Source organism: Odocoileus virginianus, chromosome 14 (assembly GCF_023699985.2).
Source record: "Odocoileus virginianus isolate 20LAN1187 ecotype Illinois chromosome 14, Ovbor_1.2, whole genome shotgun sequence".
Taxonomy (NCBI): domain Eukaryota; kingdom Metazoa; phylum Chordata; class Mammalia; order Artiodactyla; family Cervidae; genus Odocoileus; species Odocoileus virginianus.
The window spans coordinates 53654549-53678920 of NC_069687.1; the positions used below are offsets into that span (position 1 = coordinate 53654549).

At 37.3% G+C, this 24372-nt stretch overlaps 1 protein-coding gene across 2 annotated transcripts in view; it reads left to right on the forward strand.

The window, feature by feature from the left end:
• Positions 1-24372, forward strand: part of CWC27 (CWC27 spliceosome associated cyclophilin) — a 221697-nt gene that overhangs the window by 102631 nt on the left and 94694 nt on the right. For both annotated transcript variants that reach the window (XM_070476747.1, XM_070476748.1), the window contains exon 11: positions 22347-22450. In XM_070476747.1, coding sequence (XP_070332848.1) covers positions 22347-22450 — 104 coding nt within the window. The remainder of the gene's footprint in view (positions 1-22346; positions 22451-24372) is intronic.

Consider the following 24372-nt stretch of genomic DNA (forward strand, 5'->3'; position numbering starts at 1 on the left):
ACAACACCCCATTGTGAATGTGACTGGTGATAAAAGCAAGGGCTGATGCTGTAAAGAACAACATTTCATAGGAATCTGGAATGTTAGGTCCATGACTCAAGGCAAATTGGAAGTGGTCAAACAGTAGATGGCAAGAGTGAACATCGACATTTTAGGAATCAGCGAACTAAAATTGACTGGAATGGGTGAATTTTACTCAGATGACCATTATATCTACTACGGTGGGCCGGAATCCCTTAGAAGAAATGGAGTCGCCATCATAGTCAACAAAAGAGTCTGAAGTGCAGTACCTGGATGCAATCTCAAAAATGACGGAATTATCTTTGTTTCCAAGGCAAACCATTCAATGTCACAGTAATCCAAGTCAATGCCCCGACCAATAAAGGTGAAGAAGCTGAAGTTGAATGGTTCTATGAAGACTTAAAAGACCTTTTAGAACTAACACCCCAAAAAGATGTCCTTTTCATTATAGGGGACTGGAATGCAAAAGTAGGAAGTCAAGAAACACCTGGAGTAACAGGCAAATTTGGCCTTGGAGTACAGAATGAAGCAGGGCAAAGGCTAATAGAGCTTTGCCAAGAGAACGCACTGGTCATAGCAAACACCCTCTTCCAACAACACAAGAGAAGACTCTACACATGGACATCACCAGATGGTCAACACCGAAATCAGATTGATTGTATTCTTTGCAGCCAAAGATGGAGAAGCTCTGTACACTCAGCAAACACAAGACTGGGAGCTAACTGTGGCTCTGATCATGAACTCCTTATTGCCAAATTCAGACTTAACTTGAAGAAGGTAGGGAAAACCACTAGACCATTCAGGTATGACCAAAGTCAAATCCCTTATGATTATACAGTGAAAGTGAGAAATAGATTTAAGGGACTAGACCTGATAGACAGAGTCCCTGATGAACTATGGACAGATGTTCGTGAAACGGTACAAGAGATAGGGATCAAGGCCATCCCCAGGAATAAGAAATACAAAAAAGCAAAATGGCTGTCTGGAGGAGGCCTTACAAATAGCTGTGAAAAGAAGAGAAGCAAAAAACAAAAGAGAGAAAGAAAGATGTACCCATTTGAATGCAGAGTTCCAAAGGATAGCAAGGAGAGATAAGAAAGCCTTCCTCAGTGATCAGTGCAACGAAATAGAGGAAAATAATAGAATGGGAAAGACTAGAGATCTCTTCAAGATGATTAGAGATACCAAGGGAACATTTCATGCAAAGATGGGCACAATAAAGGACAGAAACAGTAAAGACCTAACAGAAGCAGAAGATATTAAGAAGAGGTGGCAAGAATACACAGAAGAACGGTAAAAAAAAAAAAAAAGATCTTCGTGAACCAGATAATCACGATGGTGTGATCACTCACCTAGAGCCAGACATCCTGGAATGTGAAGTCAAGTGGGCCTTAGGAAGCATCATTATGAACAAAGCTAATGGAGGTGATGGAATTCCAGTTGAGCTATTTCAAATCCTGAAAGATGATGCTGTGAAAGTGGTGCACTCAATATGCCAGCAAATTGGGAAAACTCAGCAGTGGTCACAGGACTGGAAAAGGTCAGTTTTCATTCCAGTCCCAAAGAAAGGCAATCCCAAAGATAGCTCCAACTACTGCACAATTGCACTCATCCCACACGCTAGCGAAGTAATGCTCAAAATTCTCCAAGCCAGGCTTCAACAGTACATGAACCGTGAACTTCCAGATGTTCAAGTTGGATTTAGAAAAGGCAGAGGAACCAGAGATCAAATTGCCAGCATCCGCTGGATCATCGAAAAAGCAAGAGAGTTCCAGAAAAACATCTATTTCTGCTTTATTGACTATGCCAAAGCCTTTGACTGTATGGATCACAGTAAACTGTGGAAAATTCTGAAAGAGATGGGAATAACAGACCACCTGACCCGCCTCTTGAGAAATCTGTATGCAGTGCAGGAACCAACAGTTAGAACTGGACAAGGACCAACAGACTGGTTCCAAATGGGGAAAGGGGTACGTCAAGGCTGTATATTGTCACCCTGCTTACTTAACTTATATGCAGAGTACATCATGAGAAATGCTGGGCTGGATGAAGCACAAGCTGGAATCAAGATTGCCAGGAGAAATATCAATAACCTCAGATATGCAGATGACACCACTCTTATGGCAGAAAGTGAAGAACTAAAGAGCCTGTTGATGAAACTGAAAGAGGAGAGAGAAAATGTTGGCTCTAAGCTCAACATTCAGAAAACTAAAATCATGGCATCCGGTCCCATCACTTCATGCAAATAGATGGGGAAACAGTAGAAACAGTGGCTGACTATTTCTGGGGCCTCCAAAATCACTGCAGATGGTGATTGCAGCCATGAAAGTAAAAGACGCATACTTCTTGGAAGGAAAGTTATGACCAACCTAGACAGCATATTAAAAAGCAGAGACATTACTTGCCAACAAAGGTCCATCAGTCCAAGGCTACGGTTTTTCCAGTAGTCATGTATGGTTGTGAGAGTTGGACTATAAAGAAAGCTGAGCACTGAAGAATTGATGTTTTTGAACTGTGGTGTTGGAGAAGACTCTTGAGAGTCCCTTGGATTGCAAGGAGGTCCAACCAGTCCATCCTAAAGGAGATCATTCCTGAGTGTTCATTGGAAGGACTGATGTTGAAGCTGAAACTCCAGTACTTTGGCCACCTGATGCGAAGAGCTGACTTATTTGAAAAGACCCTGTTGCTGGGAAAGATTAAGGGCAAGAGGAGAAGGGGACGACAGAGGATGAGATGGTTAGATGGCATCACCAACTCAATGGACATGAGTTTGAGTAAACTCCAGGAGTTCGTGATGGAAAGGGGACCTGGCGTACTGTGGTCCATGGGGTCACAAAGAGTCAGACACGACTGAGCGACTGAACTGAACTGGACTCAAGGACAAATAATGAATCTTGACACACATCTCATATTAGTTTAAAGAAAAGCAAAAGGGGTACATGATGTCCAAATGTGCACCTTATTCTATAAAATTGTAGCTTTTATTCATGAATCATGAATCAAGCCTAAATTAAAAACTCACATAAATTTAAATAAAGCATCTTTTCCATTTAGAAAGAGCTAGTTTGGATTTCACATTAAGCTGAATTAAAATATGTTTTTATTAGGTGCAAGTAGTTTCCAAAGTGCTTTTTCTAGCTCACATCTTGTCCTTATTTTCCTGATGGCCTGGTCTAGCACAGTTCAAGCAACTTTTTTGGTCCTGTTTGTCTGCCAGGTGGTAACAGAGTGGGAAACCCACAGAGAGGTTAGTTTACATCAACTTGCAGAAAAGAAAAACTGACCTTTTTTGCAGCAGTAGCCTGGAAGTGAGTCAGTTCTTGCATCCAGCCACTAATGCTCTGAGGATGCAGCTTGTTTTCAGCTAAATATCAGCCAGGGTTCTAGAAGTAGAGAATCTGCATACTAATTAATCTCACAGGTGTAGGTGAGAGTTTTTACAGAAGTTAGGAAACACAGATTGATAGCCCTGGCTGTGGCTCAGTGCCTATTGGATATGTAATACTTTCATACTGTACTGTGTGTGTGTTATGTAGCCAGAAAGGAAAGAAAACTAGTGGAGTTTTTCCTTTAAATTAAGAGCTTTACTTTTTGCTATTAAAAATATTATAATTTTTTTTTTTCCTCTTATTGTCTTGGTTTCTTGCTCCTTCCCCCAACCTCAACCCCTTCCCCCATGGCCCTTAGGATAGGAAAGAAGCTTTAAAAAAAATTTTAAGGTTTATATTCATTCTCCAAACACCTTCTTAGTGGCTGTGGATCAAAAGCATATTTCAGTATAGGTCCCAAAATGTTTAGTTTTGAGAAGTGAGATCAAATTTGAGCAAAAAGTTTTGAGTAATTTGGGTTCATAATTTTATAAAATCCATACATCAAGTTTACCCATAGTGACAGGTAATAAAATTGCAATGGAAATTTTAAGAAAGCTTTTCTAAAAATTTCAATAATGCCATTGTGTGATAGTCTGACTTATTACTTAGTATAAATATGCCCTATAGTAGAATTTGTCTTACAAATAGGAAAATCTAAACATTGTATAAGCATTCAAATATGTCAAAGGCTGTTTTCTCTTCTGGACTAGTATATTTTATTGATAAGCTCTAAAATATCTGAGATTATGCAGTGTGACTGTTGTGGAAATCAGTAAGTTCTAACAGATGGATTCTTAAATTGGTCAGAATGATGCATTCAGAGTGCTGGACATCAGAGAGGTTTCAGTTGATTGAATTTAACTTCTTAGTTATAATTTTTAATTTTATTTCTTTTTCATTCTAAAGAAGATCAAGGAAGGAACAATGAATCATGATACATACCAAACATGTTCAGGGAAAATTATTTCAAATAATTCCCCTAAAAAAGAAACTTCTTTTTTTAAACAGAAATAGAATTTTCTTTATAATCAAAATTGAGAGTTTATAAACAACAGTAAGTCATGTGGTATTATACTGTACAGAGCTAATTATTGTTTTCATTTTGGTAAACTTACTTTCAAATCTTTCACATGGCAGCCCACTCCAGTATTCTTGCCTGGAGAATCCCATGGACAGAGGAGGCTGCCGAGCTGTAGTCCATGGGATCACAAAGAGTCGGACAGGACTGAACACGGCTTGGCATACACACACAAACACATGGTTTTATATAAGTTGAATGATTCTTTGTCTTTATTATGTAATCTATATTATATAGTCTATTTTAAATAGACATTTTCCATTTGTAATGATGTTGTAATGAAAAGCCAGCACATTTTCTTTCTTTCTTTTTTTTTTTTGCATTAGTTCAGGTGCTTGAACACTTTGGAGCCGTTAGTATGAATGCCTGGAATTACTGAGTTCAGGGGTACACACATTTAGTACTGATATATGTTGTCAGTGATTAAGAGAAATTATTTTTTTAGTGTTAAATGTACTTTTTTCACCTATCCAAAATGAAGATAAATTGCTGCATTAGGCAGTTTTGAAGAAAAATTAATGCCACCAGCAATTTATTTCAGTTTGATGTGTTTTCTGAATGCTGAATACTGCTTATGTGTCAGATTCTGTGCTGGTTATTAGGGCTGTAAAAGTGAAATGACTCAATTTTATTGGACTAATGGAGATTACAAAGAAATAATAGAGAGTTAAAATACAGTATGGTAAGTGTGACAGTAAGGATAAAATACAGGCAGCTTGTGTACCAGTATCAGGAGTTCAGAAGTCTCAGCATGAAAGCTGAGATCTGAGGATAAATGTGCATTATGCGGAGGAAGGATGTAAGTGGGAGGAGTATTGTAGGCCATGAGGAGTAGGTGTTAAAGATTATGACACATTCTAGGAGTTACTGCAGTCAGATTTTAGAATGTGTGGGATGCACATAGGGAGTGAGGCACCAGAACTAGAGCTGGAGGATAAAACAGCTGAAACCGTGAAGAACCTTGTAGTAGAGTTAATGCATATGGACATTGAGAATTAAGGGGTGCTGTGTAGCGTGGAAGCAATGAGATCAAATTTGAGCTGTAAAAAGGTATCCTGGCTCTAGTTTGGAGCCAGGATAACACTAGCTCACATTGTACTTTTTGTCTTCCTCGTAAATGGTTCAGGAGGCATGTGAAGTGGAGTTGTAGATGAAGGAGAGACCTCAGCATCTCTGCATGCTATAAGAAAGGCAGGGCCAATTGTCCCTAAACTTAAAATGTGAAAAGTTTCAGGAATGTAAAAGGAACACCTCCATGCAACTCCATTTGTGGGACACTGCATAAAACCTCATGATTCTTTAGGAGCCAATTTATATAATTCTGATTCATACTGATAGAAGTCCAGCTAAATGCCAGAAAAACTTTTGCCTTAATTTCTTTTCCTTATATAGTCATATAGTCCATTTTGTACTTAAAGTCATTTGTTTACATTTTCATTCTTTTATGTAATGTTGAAGTCATTTTGATGTCAGGAAAGCAGACTTCAGAATACTGGGGGAAATGGGAAATCTGTAATAAACAATTTGCATAATGCTTTTCTGTCACTGAGTAAGTATGACCTTCACTAAAACGACCTCATCTTTTTTAGGCAGACATTATTTTAAATTATGTCTTTTTCTTAGTCTTTTTTATCCTATGTGCTACATTTGAGATGTCGTTCTTCTCACAAAATCTCTGCTCTTTCCTAGTTTCCACACCTCCCTCTGGTGGTTTCCAGGATTAGTATTCTGATACTGTTTTCCCCTTAACTTACGACTTTTTATTTAGTATATACTACATAGTATACTCACAGTGTTAGAAACTGTAACTATATATATAAATATATATAATGCCATATATATAAATATATATAACTATATATATAAACTATAGCTTATTAATTTTTTTACATGACTTTAGTTTTTTGTAAAAATAGTGCCTGCTCATAAAAAATGAAGGCAGTATATCAGAGAGAGGAGAAAATAGGAAGCCCAAAATGACAACTCACCAAAAAATATCCAGAGATAACTATCATTAACAGTAAGTAAACTTTATTCCAACCATCTCTTGAACTCAGAACCAGAGAGAGGTACTGAGGTAAAAGAGATGGTGGTGAACAATGAATCCATTTTTTTTTCATTTATTTTTATTAGTTGGAGGCTAATTTCTTTACAATATTGTAGTGATTTTTTTCATACATTGACATGAATTAGCCATGGATTTACATGTATTCCCCATCCCGATCCCCCCTCCCACCTCCCTCTCGACCCGATTTGGCTCTTCCCAGTGCACCAGGTCCAGAAAACTAAGGCTATGCATCTGAAAACTTTGTGCACAGATGCTGTAGACTCTGACAATTTAAAAACACTAACATAACCCAAATTGGAAAATGAAGGAAGGAAAAAGTGGGAAAAAAATGTTAAGTATACTAATTTCCTCAACCTTTAGGGCAGGATGTTAATCAATATAAACTAAAATTAAATCATGTAGTTTAAAAAGTGACTGTATTCTCTTAGTATTTTCATAACATTTTTCTGTAAAATGGAGACAGTTTTTAAGAAAGCTCTTGAAACAAAGAAGTGAAAGTCGCTCAGTTGTGTCCAACTCTTTGCAGCCCTATGGACTGTAGTCCATGGAATTCTCCAAGCCAGAATACTGGAGTGGGTAGCTTTTCCCTTCTCCAGGGGATCTTCCCAACCCAGGGGTAGAACCCAGGTCTCCCACATTGCAGGCAGATTCTTTACCAGCTGAGCCACAAGGGAAGTCCAAGAATCCTGGATTGGGTAGCCAAACATTTATGTAAAAATTAGAAATTTCTTGGTTTACTTCCATTTGGTATTTTTGTGTTAAATTCAAGTACAATAAAATATTCTCTTTTAATAAAATTATCTATCTAAACTTCCTTTCCCTCTTCTTGGGTCACTAAAAGAGGTGAGGACACAGGACAGACTGCTGCCAGCCAAGATTGGAGAGATAAACAGTTGAATGCAGGGAGTCAGTTTATCTGAGCGCAAGCAGAAATTGCATGGGAACCAGTGCTAGAATATGACACCTGAACTCTAATTGACGGATTGATGGAGGCTCAGTGTGGATAAGTCTGAGTTAAAAACTCCAGGGGCACCCGGTCATGTGGGGGGCACAGTATTGTGAGATTTATTTTTTATGCTTAGCTAGGTCCTCATAGTAAATATCACAGAAATAAAATTTCTACTCCTTCCTTTAGAAGGAGGAAGAAAGGAACCATTTTGACTTAGGCCAGAGCACTCTTTTTGTTTTCCTTCAGGGAAGCCAGTTAACCAGAGCTCAACTTGCTGCAGGAGAAGGCAATGGTACCCCACTCCTCTTTTCTTGCCTGGAGGATCCCATGGATGGAGGAACCTGGGAGGCTACAGTCCATGGGGTCGCAAAGAGTCGGACACGACTGAGCGACTTCACTTTCACTTTTCACTTTCATGCACTGGAGAAGGAAATGGCAACCCACTCCAGTGTTCTTGCCTGGAGAATCCCAGGGACAGGGGAGCCTGGTGGGCTGCCGTCTATGGGGTCGCACAAAGTCGGACATGACTGAAGCGACTTAGCAGCAGCAGCAGCAACTTGCTGCAGGTTATCAGAGCTTAATGGACCTAGGAGAAGGTAAATAGCCAGCTTCACCCGGCTCTAACCCTCCATGTTGGAGAATAGAAACAACCAGCTGCAGCCCATCCTAACCATCCTGTCCCTACCTAAGGGAGGAGACAAAACCCAAGAAACATTTCTATATTCCACAGTCCAGAGGCATAGTATCACTAAGAGACTTGAGACCTAATCATAGGACTGTAGGACACACCCCCTTTCCCCATACTTCACTATTACATTACTAAAGTTCTATTTACAGCAATTCCTTTTACTGGTACATAATATCTTGCTGTCAAGAAAAAAGTGTAGGGCATACCAAAAGGCAAAAACACAAGTTGAAGGAATAAAGCAGACAACAGAACCAGACATGGCAGGGATGTTGTAATTATCAAACTGAGAATTTGACACAGCTACGATTAATATGCTTAAGGCTCTAATGGATAAAGTAGACAGCATGAAAGAAAAATAGGCAATGTTAGCAGAGAGATGAAAATGTTAAGAACAAACCAAAAAGAAATTCTTTAGACCGAAAACACTGTTAAGAGAAATGAAGAATGCCTTTGATGGGTTGGTTAGCAGACTGGACTCAGGAAAGAATCTCTGAGCTAATGGATATATAAAATAGAATCCTCAAAAACTGAAAAGCAAGGATAACAAGCAAAGAGAACTGAGCAAAGAGAAAAGAACATTCAAGGACTGCAGAACAGTTAAACAAGGTGAAAATAACTTGTCTTGTGTGCTAAGTCACTTCAGTTGTGTCTGACTCTTTGTGACCCCATGGACTGTAGCCTGCCAGGCTGTTCTGTCCATGAGATTCCCCAAGCAAGAATACTAGAGTGGGTTGCCATTCCCTTCTCCAGGGGATCTTCCTGACCCAGGAGTGGAACCTGCGTCTCTTATGTCTTCTGCATTGGCATGAAGGTTCTTTAGCACCTAGCACCACCTAGACCTAGTGAACATAAGCATTTTTGGCAGTCACATCATAGTGTTGACTCAGACTGTGCGGTCAACTAAATGCATCACAGTCCTTTTTGTTCTTGCTGCCTCTATTACTCCTCTTACCTCCTGACCCATTCATATTCATACAGGTTACCTCTACCTGTAACTGGTTTGTTTGTCTTCTGATTTATACTCAATGCAACATCATATGCCAGAACATGGTAAGGACCTAGTGGACAGTATCTTAGTAGAAATATATCTCGAAGTTAACTTTGACCTGTTATTTAGCGTTCTTGAAATAGTTGCACCAGTTGAGACTAATTCATAATCATTTTTGCTTAAGCATCCAGGCATTATTTGTTCTCTGCTTTAATGGCTGTAATGAAAGATATCACTTAAATCTTTTGTTACATAAGTCCATGACTACTTTATTCTCACAATATGTCCAGTGTGATGCTGCTGCTGCTAAGTCGCTTCAGTCGTGTCTGACTCTGTGTGACCCCATGGACGGCAGCCCACCAGGCTCCTCTGTCCATGGGATTCTCCAGGCAAGAATCCTGGAGTGGGTTGCCATTTCCTTCTCCAATACATGCATGCATGCTAAGTCACTTCAGTCCTGTCCAACTCTGTGTGACCCTATGGACAGCAGCCCACCAGGCTCCTCTGTCCATGGGATTCTGCCCAGTGTACTGTCAAAGAAAAAAAGTGAACTCAGTTTGAAGTGATTTACCCTTATTAATTTATGCTGGTTGTTTATGGTGTTCTGCATTTTGACTACGAGATGTCTACATTTGTATTTTACTTTTATTTATCCTGCTTAAATTCATTGAGCTTCCTGAATCTGAAGGCTAATGTTTTTCATCAATTTTGGAAAGTTCTCAGACATTACTATCTCAGTCTTATTCTATTTTCTCTTTCTACAGTTTCCCTTACACATATGGTAGACCTCACTCTGTCTTCCATGTCCTTTAAACTCTCATAGTTGATGTTTTTGTGTATTTTGCATCCTGTGTTATGCATTTTTTTTCAAATAGGTCTTCTGATTCACTCATTCTCTTTTTCAGCTATTCAACTTTTCATTAAGCTTAAATTTAACTATTCTATTTATTACTTCTAAAGTATTTTTATTCATTTTCCAGTTGCTATTGTAGATCTTATATTCAGTTCTTTATTCTCTTTCATTCTTTCCATATCATAAATATATTTGTTTTATTTTTGCAGTATCTGAATTTTTGAGAGTCAGGTTCTATTACTTATTGTTCCTTTTATTCTTATAAACAATGCCTTGTTTCATTGTATATTATGAACTCTTTATTGAGAGCTAATATTTTTAGAAGTTTTTTTTAGAATTCTGTGATATCTAAATTAAAGATTCTTTGTTTCAGAGAGGATTTCCTTTTAGTTCAAGCAGGTGCATTAGAGTTCTATACATCATTAGTGATTTTAATTGAAAATGCTCCTTGGTTACCCTGAGAATATTCATTAACTTGAAAGCCTATGTACCCACATAGACCTAAGGCAGACAAGCTTCACTGTGGCCTTTCTCTATTTTTTAGTTGATGTGTTTATTCCTACCCTTCCAGTGAGTGGAGAATGTTTAGCTTTATGTGTAGGAGTTCTAGTTCATGATTAAAACCCCATGTTAAACCTACATTCCTAGGGACAATAACTCAGTGTCTCAATAATAGTACCAGTGCTTCTTTGGTTTTTAGTCTTCCCGTTGGTTTTCAACCCCTTGGTTTTTAGTGAGCTAAGCTATGCATTTAAAGGTATTTTTTTTTAATGTGTATTATTCAGCACTCCTAGGTATTTGATTGTCAAGAGAATTTTTGGGTTACCTAGTATTCTGCCTTATTGGAATTGGAAACCCATTTGTTTTTCATATTGATTTAATGTCATTCTATAAAGTTGGATTATGGAATAGACATATGGCTAAAGACTGAACTTCTGCCACAACAGATTTACTCCACTTCTCTGAAATACTGGCTAAGCCAAGTTCTTCCTGTGAAATAACATGTTTGATTTAGAACTTTTTACTTGGTATTTATACAGAATAACACTATCACCTATGCTTATTCTGGATATTTTATGATTTAGTGCAGGATTTACTCTTGCTTAGTTTGTTCTGGAATAGACAATAAGATTTTCTAAGATATGAAGGAGGTTGACAATCTATATCAGATGTCTAAACTTTTTATTTAAAAATAAATGTGATCTTTCATATGAAAGGAATAAGACTGTAAGTCTAAAGGCTAGTTGCAGATGCATTTAAATTCTTCCTTCTTCCCAAATTTCAGTGTACATATAGGTAGGGATTATGTACCTATGGATAGGCATTATAGTCTTTCTTTTCCTACATAGTGGTATAACAGATTATAAAGGGCATGTGAAACATTATCTCTCAGATTAAATTTTATCTTCTGATAGATACTTCTAGGATCATTTAGACTAAGATAATGTAGATTCTCTGTTAATCTCCCTCATAGGAATTATAAGTGTGTATACACACACACACATACACACACATATATACATTTCCTTGTTGATTTGTTTATTTCTTCTCAGCTAGACTATAATGGATGATAACAATCAATTTCATTCCAAGTGTTTAGTAACCGCAATTAAGATATAAGAATTTAGTAATTTTTAGGGTTTTTTCTACTTTATATTTCTCATTTTCATAGCATATGATATTTAATCCAAGCAGTAATCAGACACACACAAAAAACTTATCAGTAAGCTTTTGAAATCGGTGCATCCATGAGAAAAATGGAAGGAAATCTCTTCAGTTCCCCTGAGATCTTTTTGTCAGTAATTGATCCTGTAAGTAGTAAGACTAGTAGTGTTAGTACTGGAGAGGAGAAGAATAATGATGGTAACTGAAGAAACAAATTCATGTTGGGCACATATTCTGAGCCAAGCACCATGTTAAGCATACTGAGTAATTTCTGTGAAATCATGTTTCTTCCTTACAACTTTACCTTAATGCTCAAGATGAGGAAACAAATTCACATTGGTTAGCTTAATTGTCTAAGACCATACTGCTAGTAACAGGTAGAACAGAACTTTGTACACACAAATCAGGGGTTCTGTGATTTAATTTGATTTTGATTTTTTATTTCCTATGTATACTTTCAAAATTAATGTATAAACTATAGCACATTATGATACTTCCTGATACATGTTTAACCTGCATCTCTGCTCTTTCTGCTCTTGCTGATGACACCGTACTAAAAATCGTGTCATACATTTATAGTTTTAATACTTATGATGGGCTTTCATTATGGCCATTTTATGATTTCGTCAACAGCCAAGCTGTTGTTTCATTACAAACAGCTTCAGTATCTTTGTGATTAAAGCGACAAACTTAAAAACCATGAAGGCTGTACTGTTTAGCTTGCAATCATTTCCATGTGTTATGAATTCTTATCAGATGTTGGGAAATAGCAGGCTTAGGCTAACTGCAAGTACTACATCCATGGTCCAAGAAGCAATGATCTGTAATGGACATGTGTTTAGCGGTCAGCTTGCTTAACAAGGTCTCTAAGCAAATTCATTTACCATCTTATGTAAGATATATATACATATTCCATTTTATTTTTATAGATTAAAATTCTCTTCAAAAGCATGTCAAGTACTCAGGTCTTGATAATTTTACCTTTTTTTTTTTTTTAAGTGAATGTTAGAGTTCAGTGTTTGAGTTCACCATCCTTATATTAAGATAATATTTCTCATGCCATAAGTAAAAAGAACAGATATAACTCAAAATTTTCCTAAGGCACATTCCTGGAAACTGGAGAAAATGAGAAAAGCATCTGGGGAAAAAATAAAAACTGACTGAAAATTATGCAGGATACTTGTCATTGCCATTTTAAATCCTCAATCTAAAGTTGAAAAGTTGTACAATTTAAAAAATTGCAAGAATTTTACCTTTTATAAAGTAATATAAACAGTCTGATAAAAATGTAAATATACTTCCTACTTACTTATTCATAGTGTGCTCTGTTGCATGAAAAATACTCAGCTCAAAAATAAGGTATTCAAGTCTAAATGTACTTTTCATCCAGTGGGTAGGAAGCATATTGAGGGGAAAACTGCATAAAGAATTAGGATGTCTGTATCAAGTTTACAGTATTTACTGTATCAATTACAGTATTGTAATTGATTTAGGCAATTGAAAAAAATAGAAAAATCTTACTACCTCTACACTTCAACTTCTTTGTGTCTAAAACCTCTCACCATTTCTTTAGATAATTGGCTTTAAGATTCTAAATCCAAAGGAATTGAAATAGAATGATCTACAGAATACAGTCACTTTTTACATTTATAGTTGATTATGCATTTCAAAAATATTAATTTATACCTTCCTCAGATTATTTTTAGATGATGATATAACTGAGATAAAGGAACAGAATTAATTGCTTTCCTGTAACCATATAACGATGTTGGATCTAGGTCTTCTGAAACGTGTCTCTTTTCTTTATGCAAAAGTTTTGTTTAATATTTTGGAATGGACATGGGCTTAAAGATGAAAACATCAAGGAGATTAGAGTGTATATCTTTAACAGTATAATAATTAATATCATTTTACATAAAATCATTGGTTTTTATTTAAAGTTTTAATTCTTTAAATTGCTTATATAATTTAATAGTCATGAGTTGGTTGTAGTATATTTTCTTATTTAAAAAAAGAAAAACTTCCCTGGTAGCTCAGATGGTAAAGAATCTGCTTGCAGGAGACCCAGGTTCAATCCCGGGGTTGGAAAGATCCCCTGGAGAAGGAAATGACAGCCCACTCCAATATTCTCACTTGGAGAGTTCCATGGACAGACTGTGGGGTCATGAAGAGTCAGATACGACTGAGGGACAAACACTTTGGGCTTCCATGGCGGCTCAGACAGTAAAGAATCCACCTGAAGTGCAGGAGACCTGGGTTCAGTCCCTGGTTTGGGGAGATCCCCTGGAGGAGGGCATGGCTACACACTCCAGTATTCTGGTCTGGAAAATCCCCATGGACAAAGGGTCCTGGTGTGCTACAGTCCATGGGGTCGCAAAGAGTCTGACACAGCTGAGCAAGTAAGCACACACTCTAAGCACCTAATGAAAGTAAAAGTCGCTCAGTCGTGTCTGACTCATTGTGACCCCATGGACTCTACAGTCCATGGAGTCCTCCAGGCCAGAATACTGGACTGGGTAGCAATTCCCTTCTCCAGGGGATCTTCCTCACCCAGGGGTCAAACCCAGGTTTCCCACATTGCAGGCGGATTCTTTACTAGCTGAGCCACAAGGGAAGCCCAAGAATACTGGAGTGGGTAGCCTATCCCATCTCAGGGGATCTTCCCAACCCAGGTATCGAACTGGGGTCTCCTGTATTTGCAGGCAGATTTTTTACCAGCTGAGCTACCAGGGAAGCCCTAAGCACCTAATAGTGCCCTTATTTTAATCCTTAATCTTTGGATTGGTCTTTTTATAATACATAGGCTGAATATAGTCACTATTTATAGATAAGAAAATTGAGGTTCAGTGAGCTTGACATTTAGAAGAAATGGAGTAGTCATCATGATCAACAAAAGAGTCCAAAGTGCAGTACTTGGATGCAATCTCAAAAATGACAGAATGATCTGTTTGTTTCCAAGGCAAACCATTCAATATCATGGTAATCCAAGCCTATGCCCCAGCCACTAATGCTGAAGAAGCTGAATGGTTCTATGAAGACCTACAAGACCTTTTAGAACTAAAAACACCCCAAAAAGATGTCCTTCTCATTACAGGGGACTGGAATGCAAAAGTAGGAAGTCAAGAAACACCTGGAGTAACAGGCAAATTTGGCCTTGGAGTACAGAATGAAGCAGGGCAAAGGCTAATAGAGCTTTGCCAAGAGAACGCACTGGTCATAGCAAACACCCTCTTCCAACAACACAAGAGAAGACTCTACACATGGACATCACCAGATGGTCAATACTGAAATCAGATTGATTATATTCTTTGCAGCCAAAGATGGAGAAGCTCTATACAGTCAGCAAAAACAAGACCAGGAGCTGACTGTGGCTCAGATCATGAACTCCTTATTGCAAAATTGAGACTTAAATTGAAGAAAGTAGGGAAAACCACTAGACTGTTCAGGTATGACCTAAATCAAATCCCTTATGACTATAGAGTGGAAGTGAGAAATAGATTTAAGGGACTAGTTCTGAGAGACAGAGTGCCTGATGAACTATGGATGGAGGTTCGTGACATTGTACAGGAGACAGGAATCAAGACCATCCCCAAGAAAAAGAAATGCAAAATGGCAAAATGGCTGTCTGAGGAGGCCTTGCAAATAGCTGTGAAAAGAAGAGAAGCGAAAAGCAAAGGAAGAAGGGAAAGATATTCCCATTTGAATGCAGAGTTCCAAAGAATAGCAAGGAGAGATAAGAAAGCCTTCCTCAGTGGTCATTGCAAAGAAATAGAGGAAAACAACAGAATGGGAAAGACTAGAGAGCTCTTCAAGAAAATTAGAGATACCAAGGGAACGTTTCATGCAAAGATGAGTTCGATAAAGGACAGAAATGGTATGGACCTAACAGAAGCAGAAGATATTAAGAAGAGGTGGCAAGAATACACAGAAGAACTGTACAAAAAAGATCTTCATGACCCAGATAATTACGATGGTGTGATCACTCACCTAGAGCCAGACATCCTGGAATGTGAAGTCAAGTGGTCCTTAGAAAGCATCACTACGAACAAAGCTAGTGGAGGTGATGGAATTCCAGTTGAGCTATTTCAAATCCTGAAAGATGGTGCTGTGAAAGTGGTGCACTCAATATGCCAGCAAATTTGGAAAACTCAGCAGTGGTCACAGGACTGGAAAAGGTCAGTTTTCATTCCAATCCCAAAGAATGCTCAAACTACCGCACAATTGCACTCATCTCACATGCTAGTAAAATAATGCTCAAAATTCTCCAAGCCAGGCTTCAGCAGTATGTGAACTGTGAACTTCCAGATGTTCAAGCTGGTTTTAGAAAAGGCAGAGGAACCAGAGATCAAATTACCGACATCCGCTGGATCATCGAAAAAGCAAGAGAGTTCCAGAAAAACATCTATTTCTGCTTTATTGACTACGCCAAAGCCTTTGACTATGTGGATCACAATAAACTGTGGAATATTCTGAAAGAGATGGGAATACCAGACCACCTGACCTGCCTCTTCAGAAACATATATTCAGCTCAGGAAGCAACACTTGGAACTGGATATGGAACAACAGACTGGTTCCAAATAGGAAAAGGAGTATGTCAAGGCTGTATATTGTCACCCTGCTTATTTAACTTATATGCAGAGTACATCATGAGAAACACTGGGCTGGATGAAGCACAAGCTGGAATCAAGATTGCCAGGAGAAATATCAATAACCTCAGATATGCAGATGACACCACTCTTATGGCAGAAAGTGAAGAAGAATTAAAAAGCCTCTTGATGAAAGTGAAAGAGGAGAGTGAAAAAGTTGGCTTAAAGCTCAACATTCAGAAAACTAAGATCATGGCATCTGGTCCCATCACTTCATGGGAAATAGATAAGGAAACAGTGGAAGCAGTATCAGACTTCATTCTTTTGGGCTCCAAAATCACTGCAGATGGTGATTGCAGCCCTGAAATTAAAAGACGCTTACTCCTTGGAAGGAAATTTATGACCAACCTACATAGCATATTAAAAAGCAGAGACATTACTTTGCCAACAAAGGTCCATCTAGTCAAGGCTATGGTTTTTCCAGTAGTCATGTACGGATGTGAGAGTTGGACTGTGAAGAAAGCTGAGTGCCGAAAAATCAATGCTTTTGAATTACGGTGTTGGAGAAGACTCTTGAGAGTCCCTTGGACTCAAGGAGATCCAACCAGTCCATCCTAAAGGCAATCATTCCTGAGTGTTCATTGGAAGGACTGATGCTGAAGCTGAAGCTCCAGTACTTTGGCCACCTCTTTCGAAGTGTTGACTCATTGGAAAAGACCCTGATGCTGGGAGGGATTTGGGGCAGGAGGAGAAGGGGATGAGAGAGGATGAGATGGCTGGATGGCATCACCGACCCGATGGACATGAGTTTGAGTAAACTTCGGGAGTTGGTGATGCACCGGGAGGCCTGGCGTGGTGCGATTCATAGGGTCACAAAGAGTCGGACATGACTGAGTGGCTGAACTGAACTGACTGAGCTTGACAACCTTGCCCCGAGGCTGTGCTCAAGGCCTACTTTCTCCATGAAACCTTGAAAAATGAGGAAAACTTTAGTTAGCAGTAATAGGAAGGAAAGACCATTTTAGATAGTGGAAGTGGCATAAACAAAGATGTATGTGTGCTGAAGCTCAGAGTTTGCCAAGGTAATTATGCCTAGTATGTTTTGGCTGAAATTTAGAGTAATTGTAGAGGATCTGTGACAAATAAAAATTAAAAAGTAGTTTGACAGTTTCTCATAAGAGGCAGTTGAATGCTGGGGAAAGAAATTAGTGCACAAGTCACTAGGACTTAGGGAGTTGAAATGATCAGTAAGTAGAATTGTAGGATTTGGCCTCAGTGTGCAAAGTAAATGGAAGAAAGGTCAGAGCAGAAGCATGTAGACCAAGATGGAGACTGTGATCATAGTGAAGTGTAGGCTCCTGATATTTTATTGGGGTGATTTTTTAAAATTATTCTTCTTATTGGAGCAAAGTATATGACAGATTTACCAAATTAAAAAATATATGTGATGAAGAATTAGCTGATGCCTATTTTGCTGATGCTGATGTCATAAAAACCATGTTAAAATTCAAATGAATCCAAATTAGAGATCTATTAGGAAAAAAATTAATTAGCTTAGAATTAATAGTGGCTTATAGAAATATTTATTTTACTATACAGGTGGAAACTAGGCTCTGAGGAAGCCAAACAGATGCTGCCTGGACTCAAGCAAGCCCACCGTTTGTATTCTTGCTTTGTAAGCAGTGTAAGGTGACTATACTGCTGCAGTATAGTCCAGGCTTACAATTTTCATTCTTATTTAGCAGGTGCAAATATATTCTACTACCAGTGGATGGAATTATATTCCGAAGAATATAAGATTGGGTCCCCTAAAACTAGATTGTGATCTAAAGACTAGGTTAAAAACATGCACTTCATTCTAAGAGTTACGGATTCCATGTGTACTAACAAATGGTATTGTTTGAATAGTCTTGAAAGATTTTGACAATGTTGTAAATTTTTAATTACTTGAAAAATTCAGTATAATGAAACATACTTTTATGTATATAGACAAAAACCTTCTCTGTCTTACTTTGTCTTTTTTGAGATTTTATTCGTCATTATTCAGTTTGTTTATTATTATGGCTGCTTCAGCAGTGTATCTAAATCTTTGTCTATTTAAGAGTAGATATTTAGAAGCTGGCATTAAACATTGATTGCCCTTTTTAAAAATTATGAACAGAGTTGATCTTCATATGTAGTAGAGGTGGCATTTGTTTATAATAAATAATATAAGAAAATATTTCTACTTGACAAACAGACCTTAACTGTAGTACTGTTTTTAACAGATGATCTAAATAATATTAGCCATCATTTGTTGAAAATATATTGAATGCCTAATATTTTAAATATCTTACTCTGATTTTATAGATGAGGAAACTGAGTCTCAGAGAAGTTAAATAATTGTTGTTAGGTCTCCCAGACAATAAGTGACAGAATTGGCTCTTAAATCAGGACTTCCTGATCTTTTTAATATCTGTGTTAGTCATTTTGGTATCTTTGCTTTAGTGGCTCTACAATAGTTTATACTCTCATTGCCCCTCATTCTTTGCATGTTTCAGTTCACCCTGATAACTAGTTTGTTCAGCTGTCATGCAGCACTTCTTCAGCTTTCAAAATAATCTTACCCTCACCTTAATCTTCAAAAAATATCATCAGAATTTCCTGAATTATTTACAAAAAAAATTTAAGCTAGTGTGATAAATAGATAAGGGTATTTAGTGGATGGAGCAAGGATGTGGTTGCTATTTTCTGTTTTCATATAACTTCAAGTAATAGGAAGTAATTGCATTTATCTGAGAAATAGATCATGAGAGCCTAACCCTGGCATTGATGGTGAGAGTCAAGAAGAGCAGTTGCATGTGAGAGAGAGATCAGAAAATGACATACTTGGACAGCGATTCAGTGAAAGGGAGGGTGAATAGTCCCAAGGGAAGTTTAGAGTTTGGTCATTAGAAGGAAGTCGGTTTTGTGATCAAATAGGGACTTCAGGAGAAGGAACAGATTTGGCCAGGGAAAAGATGACTTGGAGTTTGGACATAGAGAGTTTGTAATTCTTGTGACATCTAGCCTCAAACTACATCTGGATCTAAGCCATTGACATGTGGCTAGTTTGAATTGAGATGTCCTCTAAGTGTGAAATACACACTGCATTTAGAAGAGTTAGTACAAAAAAAATGTAAAATAGTGTATTAATATTCTTATATTGATTCCATGTTAACATAATAATACTTTGGATATTTTGAGTTAATGAGCTAAATAAAATATGTTTTTAAAATTAACCTGTTTCTTTTTATCAGCTTTTAAAATGTGCTAGGAAACAAAGTTGTATGTGTGTCTTGGCTTATATTTCTGTTGGATAGTACTAATTTACGTAGAGAGTTGTAATAGAATAGAAGTGTAGGGGGAAACATCTAGATTTGGAAATATCCTATTATAAAAGTGATAGTTTGTAAGATTAGATAAAATGCCAGCATACAGGGTATAGAAATGAGGAAAATGACAATTATAGTATGAGAAGAAAAAGAGTAATTCAGAGCAGAAATGGAGAATCAGAACTCTAAAGTGGTACATAGTCTGATTAGCAGAAAATTTCAGAAGGAAGTAGTTCATATCATTGGATGATAGGAAGGCCAAAGAGGAAGAACAGGACTAAGAAAAGACCATTGAATTCGACTGAGATAGAACCAGTTTCAGTAGAGTATAAGAAGGATCGATTGCAAGAGATTAAGAACTTAGAGCTTGATGAATTAGACTCTGTATATAAACTATTCTTTCAGGCAAGGAGTCCACTTGTAAAGATAATAATCTCTTGATTGGAGCAGAGTACAGGGAAATTTGAGTACGCTGTTGGCCGAGTGAAAGGATCACTAAAGTAGAAATGCTTGAAGTTGTTAAGAAAGAGAAGATAATTTCTACTGTAAGGTCCTAATGCATTGGGTCCCAAACTTGAGTGCATGTTACAGTCACCTGGGTAACTTGTCACAGGAGCAAATTCCCAGGCAGCGTCTTACATCTAAAGAAATCATATTTTTTGGAGATATGTCTCCCTGAACATGTTTTAACAATTCTTCTAGATGATTATGATGTATCCAACAGGAAAAACAACAAAATTATGGGTCCTGGTGAGGACATCAGTGAAATGACTGACCATAGCATCAGAATGCACAGACAGACAATTGGGTTAGAATAACACTGGCGGACCATGAACTGTGATTAAGGAATTGGCTTTCATTCATAAAAGAGTGAGCCTAAGTTCAGTAGGAATGAAAGACTGAGAAAGCTAAAAGCATAGTGATCAGAGAGGGAAGTTTTAGAATTGAGGACCTTGGAGGTCATGCAGATACAAATAGGGCTGTGTGTGTTTGATACAGAAAAAATGTGAAAAGAACTGAGTCACACACATTATAAAACCTGTCAGTTTGGTGACTCTAATACAGGACAGGAGGAAAAAAATATGAGACTTGGGATTTAGAAGGGAGCACTAAAGGCTTTATTTTGGGGGATGCCAAAATCACTGCAGACGATAACTGCAGCCATGAGATTAAAAGACACTTGCTCCTTGGAAGAAAACCTATGACCAACCTAGACAGCATATTAAAAAACAGAGACATCACTTTACCAACAAAGTTCCATCTAGTCAAAGCTATGCTTTTTCCTGTAGTCATGTATGGATGTGAGAGTTGGACTATAAAGAAAGCTGAGCACCGAAGAACTGATGCTTTTGAACTGTGGTGTTAGAGAAGCCTCTTGAGAGTCCCTTGGACTGCAAGGAGATCCGATCAGTCCTCAATATTCATTGGAAGGACTGATGCTGAAGCTGTCAGTCCTTTGGCCAGTCCTTTGGCCAGTCCTTTGGCCACCTGATGTGAAGAAACAACTCATTGGAAAAAACCCTGATGCTGGGAAAGATTGAAGGCGGGAGGAGGAGGGGGCGACAGAGGATGAGATGGTTGGATGGTGTCACTGCCATCCAACATGAGTTTGAGTAGGCTCTGGGAGTTGGTGATGGACAGGGAAGCCTGGCGTGCTGCAGTCCATGGAGTCACAAAGAGTCGAACACAACTGAGCGACTGAACTGACTAAAGGCTGAATCAGCGTAGAACGGGTGTCTTTAGAGACTGTTCCAGAATGTGGTGCCTCCTTGGGCTACAGTGTCCTCAGTCTCCATGGCACACTCTAGCATGTTGAAAATAGAGTGAATGCCTGACATTCACAGATATAAAATGCATAGTTTTTTTTAACTGTTCACAAGTGACCCACAGGGTTCATGACATGAACAGTTAATAATTGTTTCCAAGGCTTGAAATTGAATCTCCTGCCCTAAAGTGGCTTGTAAAAACCAGTCACATAACATCTAAGTGTTGCAGTAAAGTCAGCACTTACATCTTCATTTGCCTTTGATATATGATTGTATTAATTATCAAAATATCTCAGCCTGATAGGTTTCACAGAAAAGGAAATTATTTGCCAAATTGTGGTATTGGCAAATACCACAAATTGTGGTATTGGAGCCCACGAGGCTCCTCTGTTATGGAATTTTTCAGGCAGGAATCTAGAGTAGGTTGCCAATTCTTTCTCCAGGGCATCTTCCCAACCTAGGAATTGAACCTGCCTTTCCTGTGTCTCCTGTATTGGCAAGAGGGTTCTTTACCACTGTGCCACCTGGGATGCCCTAGTATTTTGTAGTTATTCATGTTATATTGCTTTTGTGAAATCACAACTTTTAATATATCTTTTAAGTATGTTTCCATTCCCTGTGGTTCAGATGGTAAAAAATCTGCCTGTAGTGAGGGAGACCCAGGTTCAATCCCTGAGTCAGGAAGATCCCCTGGAGAAGGGAATGGCAGCCCACTCCAGTATTCTTGCCTGGAGAATTCCATGGGCAGAGAAGCCTGGCAGGCTTCTATGGGATTGCACAGAGTCGGACACAACTGAGTGACTGTCACTTCATTTCTGTACCATAAATACACATACACAGAGGTAGAATGAATTACCTTATTCATTTTTTCTTACCATATATGACAACTGGATTTAGGTGTTTTTGTTAAACAACTTTCTTAGTCTGTTATAAACTTACATAATTGTTTTTGATTTGTAGTGAAGAACTCAGAAAAGAAGCAAGACAATTAAAGCGGGAGCTCTTAGCAGCAAAACAGAAGAAAGTAGAAAATTCCACAAAACAAGCAGAAAAAAGAAGTGAAGGTAAGCACATTTATCAAGCTTATATTTTCACTTGGTATTTATTCCCTCTCTCCTTCCTGAATTGAGTGATGGTCTTGTTTATTACTTTCTTTGGCTAGTTAGTCAATAAAATTGTTTCACTTGGGACTTTTGTCTGAGAAGGAAATTCAATCAAATGTGATCGTAACTACTGTTCCTTAATAAAGAGAGTACTTAACATCAGACAAAACTTATGTTGTCATAGCACATATCTAGAAGTGCACAGGATAGAGTATTTTTAGATAATTTTTTTTTTTTTACATTGTGTACCCTTTAAAACATTTAATAAAAGTGTTTAGGCCCTACATTTGGCACTTGTGTAAACATTATTCATACATTGTTTGAATAGTATTAAATACGAATTCCTGTTTTTTGTTTATTTTGCTCTTATTTTTAAGTACAGAAAATCTAAAACAATGATAAAAATGATTAAAAGCTTATCAGAATAATACCCTACTTTTTATACAGGTTAAATATTTCTTTATTGTACTGTGATTTTTTTTTTTATTAAGCTAGAACAGCTTCAGAAAAGCTATTTCACTGAAGATCTTTAAACTGTTTCAGCTATGAAATATGTAATGTTCTGTTTCCAAAATAGCAACTGGAACCCTCAAATCTGTCTTCTTTTTATAATACTAAAATACATTGTAGATTCAGTGAACATGATCAGAAATTTAATTATTGTTAATGATGTACACTGAATTTGGCTTAATAAATTTGCTTTGCACATATATCTTGTATATTCTCATGCTTTTGGAAAGCATGAATATTTTTATCAATTGATACTAGGTTCTGTAATAGTGACTGGAGATAAATCAAAGTGTAAGATCTAACATCTAACGTTAAAGAATACACATTCCAATACCAAATAGTGGTACAGCATTTGACCATATGATTATTATTTATTTTAAGTAGCACAAGTAATACCACATAACTCTCTAAAGCTTAAAGTTCTTAGATGATGTGCACCGTGTTCCCAGTGACTATTATAGTAAAGGCAGGTACTTGATGAAGAACTTGAAATTGCCAAAATATGTTTGAACGAAACAAATTATTAAAGTTAACTCACCCAAATGACACAAATTATAGACTGAATTTAAAAAAAAAAGATAAATTTATATATGTGACTAGATCATATGGGTAAAATGTAACCCAGAATAGAAAGAAGATATATTGGCAATATTGAGGTTGGAAGAAGTACAATAAGGATTCTTTAAGTTTATGTATAATTTTCCCAGGAGATTGTTTCTTATAATTAAAAAACACTTTGAATATATGAAAGTAATTCCTTTTAACTGGGAAGATCTTCATTTTTTTTTATTCTTTTCTGAGCTAGTATTTGTTATTCCCATACTCCATCTCAAAGTCCATGATGTACTGTGAAGTTGGCAATGGATGGTTCTTGCTTTTGTAGTTTATGATCTCATAGGAGTGAGAAAACTGCTGTAGGAAGTTTCTGAAGTAGAGCTGTACGGTTAAGACTTGTATTGGACGTAAACAGCGCTGTGTTAATTTATATGCCTTTGAAATACTTAATACAATTAGGTAAAGAAAGATTTGAGTCTTAAAATATTGATTTCTTAACACAAAAAAGATTCTTCTGGAGCTTATTTCAGTCTGTTTATATGAAAGTTAACCAGATTAAAACTCTTTTTATGCTGTAATTAGAGAATTATATTGGTAAGTTTCTGAATTTAATTTTTCTTGTATCATCTAGAAATACCTGGATTTTCCCTAAATCTAAAAGACAGTTAAAATTAGCTTCTCTACAACTGTGATCATTTGGTTGATGTCATTTTTCTTTTAGTCTCAGAATGGGCCATTTATTTTTTTCATTATTTTGAAATAATTTTAGGCTTACACAAGAGTTATAAAAATCAGGAGTTTCCATATACCTTTAATGT